A 12,960-nucleotide genomic window follows, 5' to 3' on the forward strand; every position below is an offset into this window, starting at 1 on the left:
ACTAAGATCTTGCATGCCGCAGCGTGGCCAAAAAAAAAAAAGAAAGTTACGAAAAGGCAAGATTAGAGCTTCTCGATTTCCAGAGACCTCCCAGAGATCATCAAAGAAAAGCCGTAATAGAAACTACTACATCTATACCAAAACCATAGGTGGAGTTAGGCTAGAAGATAACCCCTTTCATGAATGTAGAACTTCAAACCTCAAATGTTTTATAAAGTAAGTTTTCACTCCCATCGTAACATTGGTTTATTAACAAAGCCTTGTAACAATGGACAGGGATTATCATACCCATTGTGGGCATCAGATGCTGAATTTGGGGGGTACTGCCTCTCAAGAACTCCCTCCCAAGAACTCCCTCCAAAGCACTAAAAGGCAGTCCTACTGACCAGTCTAAAGGAACTGTGGCAAAATGCCAGTCTGAAGTGAAGTGTATACAATCCAGGGAGACGGTGACAGCTACCCAGCTATCAGCTATCGGTTACAGTTTTAAGATACTGGCTAAACACACACACACACACACACACAAACACACACACTCACTCACTCACTCACATACTCACAAAGTTTCTAATGCAGAAACTAGTGGAAAGTTTTCAGACTGACAAACTTGTCACCGGAACTGAATATGCAAAAATAAAGAGCAAAACAAACCCGAGTCCAACCACCTCGTTAATAGCTGAGGTCTTTATTTCAATTTGTATGTACAGTAAAAGTGCTGCTGAGAATCTGCAGCAACCAGACAAAACAAAAATGTAATTCTCTCTCAACAATTAGCAGCTTAAGATCTATCAACTACAGTGTTAATGTTCACACGTTCACAAGTGTCATTTCTGTACTTTTCAATTCGTGCAAGTGAGTTTTTATTCTTACACACTTTGATAAAACACACTTACAGTCTAGTAGTCAATCCTACTGAGGGCATCACCCAGCATACACGACACACAGACAGAAATGTTAACTCTTAGAGCCACGTTCAAAATCCCCAGCTTCACGTGGGGGTGGGAACCATAATTTTACCTGTGTCAGTTTTTTGATAATATTTGGTTTTGTTTTGGATGCACATTTTCTGAGGTTGAAAGGCAGCTCCTCACTGGAGCTCACTTGGAATTCAGCATTTCATCTGACTGTACCTCAAAGGAATATGAAATCAGAAACAAAACCAAATACAGCAAAGACCACATGAAAATTATGCTCATTGTTATGACATGGCTAGCAAGGAAGGCTTGATCTGAGTTTTTCTTCGTATCAGATTTTTACCTCAATTGGGTGGAGGGGGTACAGGGGAGAGAGAAAACCCCACCCAGTCAGGCAAGTGTAAAATTTAACCTACTTTTGCTTCTTAAGGAGCCAGTGGAATAAAAAGCCTTCCTTGCTAGGATGCACTGAATATCTTTCCAAAGAACTGAAATTGGAGCAGACAGAAGTGCTGTTCAACTATCATAAAAAAAGGTAAATGGTAGTCACTCTACAACCTGAACAGAGTCACCCAGGCTACCATAGTCAGCCTCACACACCAGCACTAACCAGTAATCCAGGAATGCTTCATTTCAAATGGAATGCTTGTAGTCTTTAAAAGAGAAGAAGCATTAGAGTGACAAGTTTCCATCCACAGAACTGTTAAACCATTAGAGCGAGGTTATAGAAGAGCTTTGAATAGATAAGAGAACCCAGGAACAGCCACAATGCAAAGAAGCTCAAAGGCAACAGGTATAGGCAGCACAAAGTGGAAGGAAGGCAAGAAAATAGATGCACGGTTACAAACAGCATTAAATGCAGACAACTGTTGGGCCTGGTGAATAATCAAGGGACAAGAGATCTAGAAAGCCATTACCGTGCCTGACCTAGCCTGGAGGTCCTTCCGAGGACATTTTGAGAATGGGGGATGGACAGTCAGCGCGGGCCTGTTTGGCTGGGAGCTCAGGGGGCTTTCCAGAGGTGAAAACCTTCCTTTGACAGAAACTGTCCCAAGGCAAATGGGAACAATTTCAATCCATCTAGCCAATGACTTCCAGTGCCCACAATACTTCGTAGTCTCTACACAGTTCACGGGACTCAGAAGTTCTGTCTTAGAAAAACTGGAGGATTGTGGCTAGAGCATCTTTCCAATAACTTTGTGGGACTGTCCTTCCCTCACTAAAGCACAAAATTAGGAAAAACTGTGCTAGTTCGACAAGGTCATGGTGTCCTTTGGCACTTCTGCCTAAAGTCACTGCAATACCTTTAGGCAAAGTTAACATTGTAAATACATAGGCTTGAGAACAATTTGTTTTTGGCCTGAACATAAATTGGTTCCAATTATTTTTTAAAAGAAAAATCACCCCTGTGGTGCCTGCTCTGGGCACTGATTTTGAGAGGTCAACAGAGCTAACAGGTGTACTACAATCATTGGGGGATGGAGTGAAGATTGGGGTACCTGAGTTAAAATATGAAAATGATTATGGAAACAACATGCTGTTTCTGAGAAGGCCAGCCTGCCAAGCCACAGGAGGCTGGAGCTGTCATGTAAGCCATCCTCTCAGACAGACAGGCAGTGTTAACCCAGTTCCAGAAGAATTTCCTGGTATAGGGGAGATGGGCAGGGCATGCTTTGCTACTCTTTTCAGGGCAAAGTATGTGCCCCTTGCTCATCACCTGGTTGCACAGAACAGAGGCCAAGAGGCAACAGCATTTGTGATTCAATACTATGAATACGAAAAGGTTGGCCAAGCTTTCTAGATAGGCTCTAAAAGCCCAAGTTCCGCCAGGATGGTAGAACTGGTTATAGGATGGCGAAGAAGGCTCAGTCCATTTTTCTGAACTGTCTATAAAGGTCCACTGAGCATAGTTACGTTAACAAGTCAGTTTAGATGAAGAGGACGCTGACAACATTTTATACCCCAAACGTGAGTCCTTCTAACCTGACATTTGCTTTTCTGCTCTTTAGGGAGAAATCACCTGCAGTTGATTCTCTTGGGCAGACAGAATAAAGCTTTGAAATTAAAGATGCTGGGCCCAAAATGCAGACAGAAGATTCCACATCACTTTGGTTTCAGTAATTAGGGGGTGTTAAAAAATGAACTAAGAAAACACAAGGAATTATTTATGACTCTCATAGTACAGTCTCAATTTTTCCTACAGATAATCCCAGCCCAAAGTCACTGGGTAAACATATTGTTGGGGCAAAAAAAATCTCTACCCTATCATGCTGGCTTGTGGAAACAGCCTCCCCCTCTCCCTGCGCACCCCTTTCCTCTCCAACCAAGCCAAGCCCATAAAGTGGTGGTGTGGGGTGGCAGGACACCAAAAAGCAGTAGCAGCAGCCAGAGGATGGAGTTTAAGCTGGGTCTCAAAACAAGGGTGTCAGAGGGTGGCATTTACAGCAAGTGTTCCTTTACTCAAATTGTTTCAAGACAAGAGGGAGCAGCACACTTAAATATCCACACATTTCTTCATTTAAAAACATCACTTCTTTATTTCAAAGGAAAAAATAAAAGACCCTCCCAACCCTTTCCAAAAAAACCCAATAATAATAATAACAATAATAAAAAATCCTATTAGAAACCATAAGGAAGCACTGAGAGTTTGAGTATTACATTCTTCAAGTATGCTGTTCAGATTTTTTGTTTTTTAAATTGGTGACTATACACATATTTAAAAAAACCTTAAAAGTGCGGCCATGGGATTTGCTTAAAGTTAAGTATTTAGAGGGCTACTTCAAAATACTGTAGTAGGACTGTGCAGTGATCCTTTGGGGCGTGATGCTCTCACTTGTGTATCCTAGCAAAGGTTAAGGGACCAGGTTCAAAAGTGATCATACTTCCAGGGTTACCATGAGTGGCCAACTTGGGTGAGAAAGCCAGGGAGATCCATGTGTTCTTCCACGGACAAGGAAAATCCACCCTGAATCCAGAAATTCAGACATGGAATGTGGTAGGACTTCACAGTAAAGTTAGTCTGGGAGGGGGAGAGGTGGTGAGCCCAGACAAGGCAGGGTGTTAGGTTTAACTGGTTTCCCTAATCAGGTTTTCGCATCTTTTTAGTGGATTTTAGTGCAGTCCTTCAAGCCACAATTTAGAATGCCCTTCAGTGTGCTCCAGATTGTTGGTTCATGTTAAAGGACTGTTTAAGATCTGCATCCCAAGGAAAATCATGCTACATAAAAATGATCCAAGATTTTTGCCCAAAAAACTTCTTGGATAAAATCTAAAAAATACTATTGCAATTGCGTCTTTTGAAGAAAAAAACATTATCCTAAATGTAAACAGATTCACTCAACTCTTTTGTTGTTGTAGAAAACTTCAGAGTAGGTAAGTTGCTGTCTAATTCTTCGCCGCATGCACTCGCCAGAGGGTAGGGGAGCACTGCCTTCTTGTGCCAGCATCATCTGGAGGAGGAAAAGAACCGTTCCACGTAGCTGAAGAGGGCATCCCAGTGCTTCCAGAGAAAGGCAATGAAAACCACAAGGAATAAAGTGCTGAACGTCCTGTTGCGAGTCTTCATGAGGGGAACCACGCAGTTGGCTACCGTGGAGACAAAGACCAGAAGGACTGCCATGACCGCCAGGAGGATGTTGATGAGTTTGCCCAGAAGGTTCCGGGCAGTGGCATTCTCCAGCCCTTCCAGCTGTACCACCTGCTGCTGCTGCTGCTGCAACTCCATCTTGGAGATGCGGGTCTGGCACGCCTCCAGGGCCTCCTGTGGGCCAGACAGGGAAGAGTTAAGCTTTCTGCTCACAAGTACTCTGAATAGCTGACATGCCCCTTGGGCAGGCCAGATGCATCTTGAGCCACGCCAATGATTTAAAATATGCTAGAGTCTTGAATGTGAGAGGCCAAATGCATAACTCACAATTCAAGTAACTATTATACACCTGAACTGCCTTCCATCGCATTCCTGTGGGACAGCTCACAGGAAGCAGTTGCCACAATTAGATTTGGTCTTGAATATTTTAATAACAAGATCTCAAATATATGATTTTGTTTCTCTTTTCTTCCATTTAAAAATTATTAAGTTGCACAGGACACACATAATTGTTCAACATAAAAACATTTCAAATAGGACACAAAGGCAGTCTCTCTTGGTATTTTCCTCAGTTCCAGTCCCTGCCCTTGACATAACTCTGTCAATTTGGTGTGTGTTCATCCTTTCACCCGTGTTTAAGTCTATACACATATGTCCCTAGGGATATGCGTGGAATTATTTAAAAATTGTCTGCCTTAATGAAAATAGTACCATACCCTAGGACTGATCCACAGCTTGCTTTTTTCACTTGACAGCGGGTCCTGGAGATCTCTCCGTGTCAACGCGTAGAGGCCCACCTAGTTCTTTTTAACGGCTACCTAGCATTTATAGCTTGGATATGTCACAGTTTATTCAGCCAGTTCCCTACTGGAGAGACATAGGTTATTTCCAACTTTCCCACTATAACAATGGAGAGGTGAACATTCTTTGGACACCCCTGTACACACTACCTGGTGTTTTTCAAGTTAAATAACTCCCTGACATCAGGGGAAAGGGCTCCCTGCTCTGTCTTCTTAAGAAGAGTTGATCTCTGTGAAGAGGACAGACACTATGCCCAAACACTTGACCAAACATTTCAGGTGATCTGCTCCTCTCAAGGCCATAATCTTGACCCATGAGTTTATATAAAATTTACCATAACACTCAGAGGACAGAACCTATTTCCTTAGCAATCGTCAGATACCCTCCAAAGCTCAGCAGTGGTGGGAGCCCTGGGTTTTTCTGATCTTGGTTTCAGTGGGCCCTGGTTTCCTGGGATTTGAGGTGAAGGCTAGGCAACTTCAGACTGAAGCTAAGCTAGAGAATGGACATACAACAGATACATTCCAGCCCAGAATGACCTTGGGGAAAAAAACTAAAACGTAAGCAGAATTCCGGGGCATGGAGAAGATGGCATCTGGGCAAATGATCTAGACATTCCCTTGATTCTTTGTAATAAAAGTTTCCCGGACCAGTTCCCTTCTCTAAGACTAGTTTATTTCAAGATGCTTTCATATGAAACCACCAACTGTTTTCTTAGAAATATCTCCCAAATGGGATGAGTAAAAGTTAAATATCGTATTTTCCCAGAGATTAAACTAGAGGAGTATTAGCCTTAAACATTATTGCCTCATGTGTTATTCTTGTAAACTGCCTGGCAATGCACCTGTAAAAGGTTTGGATTTGGCAGCTAGCACAAAAGCCCCCTTTACCATAGAAGAAGATAGGTAAGATGGCCCTGAGACTTGTCACAGCAGCTCCTGAAGCAGCAACGAACAGACGTAACACATGTGCTTTTCCACGTACTGAGACAACTGTGATCCTAAGAAACATTTCCTAAGAACGCAAGCAAGCATACCACCTGCAAATGGCATAGACTTTTGAGAAATGCACCTCATCTGAAGAGCAGGCGTATTACAGTTGGTATAAGCTTCTCAATATTCTACCTCTCCATCCTTTTTTCCCCTAAACATTTTTTTTATTGTGGTAAAGTACATGTAAAATTTACCACTTTAATCATCTTAAAGTGTTTAATTCAGAAGCATTTAGTAAATTCACAATGTTATGCAACCATCACTACTATTAAATTCCAGAACATTTTCATCATCCCCAAAATAAACCCGTACCTTTTACCTATCACTCCCTTCCCCCTTCCCTTAGTTTCTGGCAACCACTAACCTACTTTCTCTCTCCACAGATTTGCTTATTTTAGACATTTCTTATAAATGGAATCATACACTATGTGGCCTTTTGTGACTGGCTTCTTTCACTGAGCATAATGTTTCAAGGTGGATCCATATCGTAGCATGTATCAGTACTTCATTCCTTTTTTTCTTTTTTTATTGTGGTAAAATACGTATAACATAAAATTTACCATCTTAACTATTCTTAAGTGTACAGTTCAGTGGTATTAAACATTTATAATGCTGTGCAACCATCACCACCATTTATCTCCATAGCTCTTTCATCTTATAAAATTGAAACTCTGGACCCATTAAACAATAACCCACCCCCCATCCCCCTAATGCCTTAGCCCCTGGAAACCAACATTCTACTTTCTGTTAGCCTTTTGCTTTTACACCTGATCCTTCATGCTAACCTGAATGTCCCGAGCCCGTTCATAGGACTGATATGCAATTTTCTCTTCCATGCTGGCCAATTCCTGCTTCAAGTTCAAGATTTCATTCTGGTGGAGCTCTGTTAGGTCATTTAGTTGTTCTTCTAATCGTTCACATCTAAGAAGGGGGAAAAGTTAAATTTTTTATGCATTCTGTATTTTTCTTGGTATTATTCACATCCAATCCCCAAAATCCATTCTGCAAAGGAAGAAAATAAAAGCACAAAGAAATTAAGTGAGTGGCCTGAGGTAACAGGGCATGCTAGTGGGTACAGCTCTTAGTGCCTGGAATGGACAGCTTGTCACAAGGCCATATCATAGCAGCAACATGGCTCTTCCACATCTCTCAACACACGGTATTTGTAGTGAGGCCAGCAGCCCTGATTAGCTTTAAGCATACCCATTATAAACGAGGCAGTTCTTATTCTGCTCTGAGCAGTACATGGGAGAGGCAAAAACTACAGCAACATTAAGCAGGTCTTATCAGAAGATAAACAGCACATAAATGGAAACTGACCTTCTGGCAATCACCAGTAGCTTATTCCAACACCCGGCAGGTCACTCACCTGTATGTTCATTATTCAGAGCCCATCATCACTATAGCCAAGCACAGTGTCTGTGACAGTGTCAACAGATATTTACTGAGAGCCTTCTGTGTGCCCGGTATGTTCAAAGTGCTGCGGACACTGTGGTAATAAGCAAGACAGAACGCCTGCCCTCAGTTTACGTTCTGCAGTCGGGGTGGAAGGCAAGAAAACCAAGATGACCGCAGGCATGGATAAGTAAACCAGGAAAGATCAGTATGGGCATATGGCAGAGTGCCCAGCGGCTGACGAAGCTGGAATGGTCAGGGAAGGCCTCTCCCCCATTCAATGCTCTAAACAATGAGAGCTGAAACCTGAGTGATGACATGAAAAAGCCCCGTGAAGCTGTGAGGGGAAGAGTATCTTAAAGCAGAAGGAATTGCAAGTATAAAGGTCTCAAGATGGGAATTAGCTTGGCAGGTTTTAGGGACAAGAAGTAGGGACAGTGTGGCTGCAGGTGAGTAAAAAACTGTGAGAATGCAGGGAGATAAGGTTACTCAGGAGGAAGGATCATTTTGTTCATCTTGCACCTCTAGCATTTAGGACTACATATGAAAAGGTTTATTCTACATAAATATGGGACCTGGGCAGGGCATCTAAGGACCAGTAGGATTGGAACAGTTTTAAAGAACGAGATCAGAGATTCCAGGTGGAAAAAGAACACAGGTAAAGGACAGGAGGTGGAAATGTATAGGCTAACTGGAACAGTAGACCTAAGTTGGAGAAAAAAAAGGAAATCTGCCCGTAAAAGGTAGGTAGGGGAGTGGAGATTCTGGAATAGACAGTACAAGGGCCCAAAGCACACTGCTGGGCGGGGGTGGAGTGCGGTGTGGTGACATGATGAACACGGTGTTTTAAGAAACTGGGTTGTCTGCTAGTGGTGAAGCTTAGGGCAGGTTGTGGGTGGAGTTCAAGGAACCAAAAAAGGAGCTAAGAAGGTAGGAGAAAGGTTGATGACTACACACTAAGAAGCCTAGAAAGGGAAGAATAAAAACAGGTCTAGCTTAGTCCTACTAGAATGGAAGCGTCTCAGTCAGACAGAGGGCTCATCCAAACAGGAGAATATATACAGTTGGGGTTCCACATCCTGCAGGTTCCACCAACCTCGGAATGAAAATATTTAGAAAAAAAAAATTCCATCAAGTTCCAAAATGCAAAACTTGAGTTTGCTGTGCGCCAGCAAATATTTACATAGCATTTCCATTGTATTAGGTATTATATGTACTGTAGAGGTGATTTAAAGTATGTGGGAGGATGTGCATAGGTTATATAAGGGACTTGAGCATCTGCAGATTTTGGTATCCATGGGGGTGGAGTAGGGGGAATGTGTGTCCCGGAACCAATGTCCCGCAGATGCTACCACTGAGTGCTGCCCAGGCAAGCACACACCTAACACTAGCATGTGAGTCTCAGCAGACTTCGTATTAAAAAAATAAAAATGTCAGAACAAACTCAAACATTTAAAACTACCCTCCCTTTTCCTCTTGTTTTTAACCACATGTATAGTACACAAACTTTTAAGGAATACATGCAAGTTCTCTGTTCAAGGTAATTTTTATGTGGTGGCATCACCAACATTCTCCCTTCTAATAATTGTAAAATGAATAATTATATTCATTTATATCCTAAACTCCATTCCTTCTCTATGAAACAAGGATTTAAAAAAGAGGTGCAGCTGACCCTTTTTACTATGTTACTGAATCCTATTTAGTTCTCCTGTGTCCTTGATAAGAATCTTTGTGCTGCTTTCTTTCCCACTGAAACTGTCACTAAAGTGACTGAACAGTTGATCAGAAAGGTTTCCACTTTTTGTCCGTAACTAGGGCGGATTCTCTGTGACTCTGCCTTTTTTTTTTCACTTTATCTGTGACCCTGGGCATGCTCAGAAACAGATGCCACCTCTGGAGTTGATTTTCCACCAAATTTTAAGTTCAACAAATGTCACAAGATTATGTTAATATATTGTCTTTTTATGATTGTCCTATTAAGCTCATCGTTTGTGGTGTTTTCAGTGTTCGATGATTTCGTTATTCTTTCACCTCACCACAGAGGGGCTAGACACTTTTTAAAAGTGGTGTTCCATTGTGTCAGTCCCTTGGGATTTAAGGGAAGGGCTGGGCCTGGCAGCAAAGAACTGTCCTAAGTTAAGGATTAATGTGGGGTGGCAGGGAGGGGAGCCTGGTGGTAGTGGCAACCAGCCTGCATGCTGATGAAAGCAGACCCAGATGACATCTTTGGCATGTGTTCCATAGGCTACCACCTCAACCCCTTAGCCCACAAATTGTATAGTCTTTCAGGCCTTTCAGGAATGTTGGAGAATCTTATTTGATATTAAACATGGCTCACAAATACCATTAGAACAAATTAAAAAGTAATAGCAGCAGCTACCATTTATTCAGTGCCTACTATGTAAATTAACTTCCACAACCCCAAGAAGGGAGTAGGTATTATCTTCACTTTACAGATGAGGAAGCTGTAGCTCAGAGAGGTAAAGAGACTTGCCCAAGGGCACACAGAAATTAAGCAGGGGAGCAAAGATTTGAATCCAGGTTGGTTTGACTTTAAAGCCAAAGTTCTTAACCTCTGTGCTATGATGCCACTTTGAAACAATTCAAGAAGCCCAGATAAACTAATTCCCTTCATAAGTAAGAAATGTGAGTCAGGTCTAAAGCTGATCCAAATCACATAGCCACAAAGGGGCCTGGACAGTACTACACTGATGTGATGGTTTGAAGCTTTATGTCAAGGTGGAGTCAATGGGAGGAGGAGTGTAAAAAAAAGATTATGGACCTAGAATAAGAAAGAAGATAATAACAAGTATCGGTGAGGACGTGGAGATTTTGAACCCTGGTATACTGCTGGTGCAACTGTTCTGGAAAACAAATTTGGCAGCTCCTCAAAGAGCTAAACATAGAGTTACCATATGCTTCAGAAATCCCACTCCAGGTATACACCAAAGAGAAATGAAGACTTATTTCCATTCAAAATTTGTACACAAATGTTCATAGGAGCATTATTTATAATGGCCCCAAAGTGGAAACAACTATCAACTGGCGAGTGGATATATAAAATGTGGTCTATTCATACAATGCAGTATCATTTGGAAAGAAAAAGAAACGAAGTAATGACACATGCTACAATATGGATGAGCCTTGAAAATACTATGTTAAGTGAAGCATGCCAGTAAGAAAGACCTGAAAAATGTACGATTCCATGTATATGAAATATTCAAAATAGGCAAATCTATAGAGACAGAAAGATTAATGGTTGCCAGGGGCTGGGGCAGGACTGAGAAGATTGGAGACTGATGAAAATGTCCTAAATAGATTATGGTGATGGTTGCATATATCTATGAATATACTAAAACAATTGAACAATTGACTTGCGTATCTCAATAAAGCTGTTAAGAAAAATTATGGATGCCTGTAGTTTACTTTGAAATGCATCAAAAAAATACAACAGATAAAGGATGGACAGATGGAAAGATATACAATAAGACAATATTGTAAAATGTAGAATCTAAGAGGTGGGTGTATGGATGTTCACTGTACAATTTTTTTCAAGTCTGCAGTGTGTTTGAAAATTTTATAATAAACATTGGGAAAAAATGATTATAGGTGTTATAGCCAGGAGCACTTGGGTTTGATTCCTGGTTCTACCTCTCAAAGTTGCATAGCAAGTTCCTTCATCTATAAACTGAGGGTAATAATCTCTACCTTGTATATGCATTTGAGTACACAGGAGGTGTTAAAAAATGTCTCTCTCCTTTCCATCTTCACAGTCTACTAAGAACACACTGGCCCTTTCGAAAATGTTTCTACTGCATTATGAAGAAGGCATCGCGTGAGTACTTGCTCCCTGAAAGGAATTCATGGGCAATTTGAAAACCTTTTTAACTAACCAAATATTTCCTGTGGTGACTGACTCATGGCCTTAGTCTAATCTTAGGCTCATCGGCAGTCCACATCACTGTGCTAACTACAAAATAAATCCAATATCTCACACCCTGTTTTACATGTCTCTAAGATGATCACTATATCACATACCTCCCCCTTCCCCTTTAGAGTTGTTAAAATCAGTAGGTTACAAAGAGAAATACACCACAAACAGTTAAAGTATTGTTTGAAAGATAAAAATAAGTTCCCTGACTATAAAGAATCTTAAATTCTAGGGATGAGAAAAAGCCTACTTAAATCTCTTTCCATCAAGGAACTATTTCTACAACATCCCTGACAAGCAATCTCTCTGTGAACACCTCTAGTGGCAGGGTATGGTTTTTCCTAAGGCAGTTGTTTTCACTGCTAGATAGATACAGCTATCCATCTAAAACTGAACTAAAACCTAGCGACTCATAACTCTCACCTCAAGCCCCCTCTCTCATCTACATTACCTGTGATGCCTGCATTCAGCAATAGGAGATAGTTCCCTATGGATTTCCACACAACTAATCCCTAAAGTCCTGACCGCACACGCATCTGTCAGTATCATTTTTTTTTTTTTTTTTTTTTGCGGTACGCGGGCCTCTCACTGTTGTGGCCTCTGCCGTTGCGGAGCACAGGCTCCAGTCGCGCAGGCTCAGCGGCCATGGCTCACGGGCCCAGCCGCTCCACGGCACGTGGGATCCTCCCAGACCAGGGCACGAACCCACGTCCCCTGCATCGGCAGGCGGACTCTCAACCACTGCGCCACCAGGGAAGCCCTGTCAGTATCATTTTTGAACTCAGGCTGCTGACTGGATTCTTTCAACTCATCTCTCTTGCCTTATGTTATTTGTAAAGATAAGCCTGTCTTCTATTCCACTTGTCTTCATCCTGGGTGAAGACACAAAAGGCAAGAGGTAAGGGCAAGGCCACTCAGAGCTTAGAGTTTGCTGCTAGAGAGTATCTCAGCCCCTAAGCCTGGTAACTGTCCTTGCTAGGGTGATATACATTTTGTTGTATATCATAAAAGGTCAGGTGAGAAGAAGAAAGAATAAGTCAGCCTATTTTGTAATTTTTGCCTAGGGCTCAGGAATTTCATACATAAACCTCTAATTGAAAAGCAAAATCGCATTTGCATTTGTGTTTTATTTATCCTCATGCTCTTGTGAGCACCCATCAATTTAAGGGGACAGGAATAAAGTGAACAGAAACTTGCCAGGTGGCAAGTGACAGGCAGATTAGGGTATAAGAAATGTTTTTTCTCCCAAACTTTTAACACTTTAACATTCCTTTGAAATGCAACCCTTGAATCCTATATTCTCTTCCAGAATTTTAGATCCAAATTGATGTAGACATTAAG

At 41.7% G+C, this 12,960-nt stretch overlaps 1 protein-coding gene across 9 annotated transcripts in view; it reads right to left on the bottom strand.

The window, feature by feature from the left end:
* Positions 1-664: 664 nt before the first annotated feature.
* Positions 665-12,960, bottom strand: part of TMCC1 (transmembrane and coiled-coil domain family 1) — a 219,858-nt gene continuing 207,562 nt past the window's right edge. For 7 of the 9 annotated variants that reach the window (XM_067755573.1, XM_067755570.1, XM_067755567.1 and 4 more), the window contains 2 exons: positions 7,079-7,214; positions 665-4,674 (listed from right to left, as the gene is read on the bottom strand). In XM_067755573.1, coding sequence (XP_067611674.1) covers positions 4,360-4,674; positions 7,079-7,214 — 451 coding nt within the window. In that variant the 3' untranslated portion in view covers positions 665-4,359. The other 2 variants (XM_067755572.1, XR_010947179.1) reach the window with 2 other exon arrangements.

This window comes from Pseudorca crassidens, chromosome 10, assembly GCF_039906515.1.
Source record: "Pseudorca crassidens isolate mPseCra1 chromosome 10, mPseCra1.hap1, whole genome shotgun sequence".
NCBI classification, from domain to species: Eukaryota; Metazoa; Chordata; class Mammalia; order Artiodactyla; family Delphinidae; genus Pseudorca; species Pseudorca crassidens.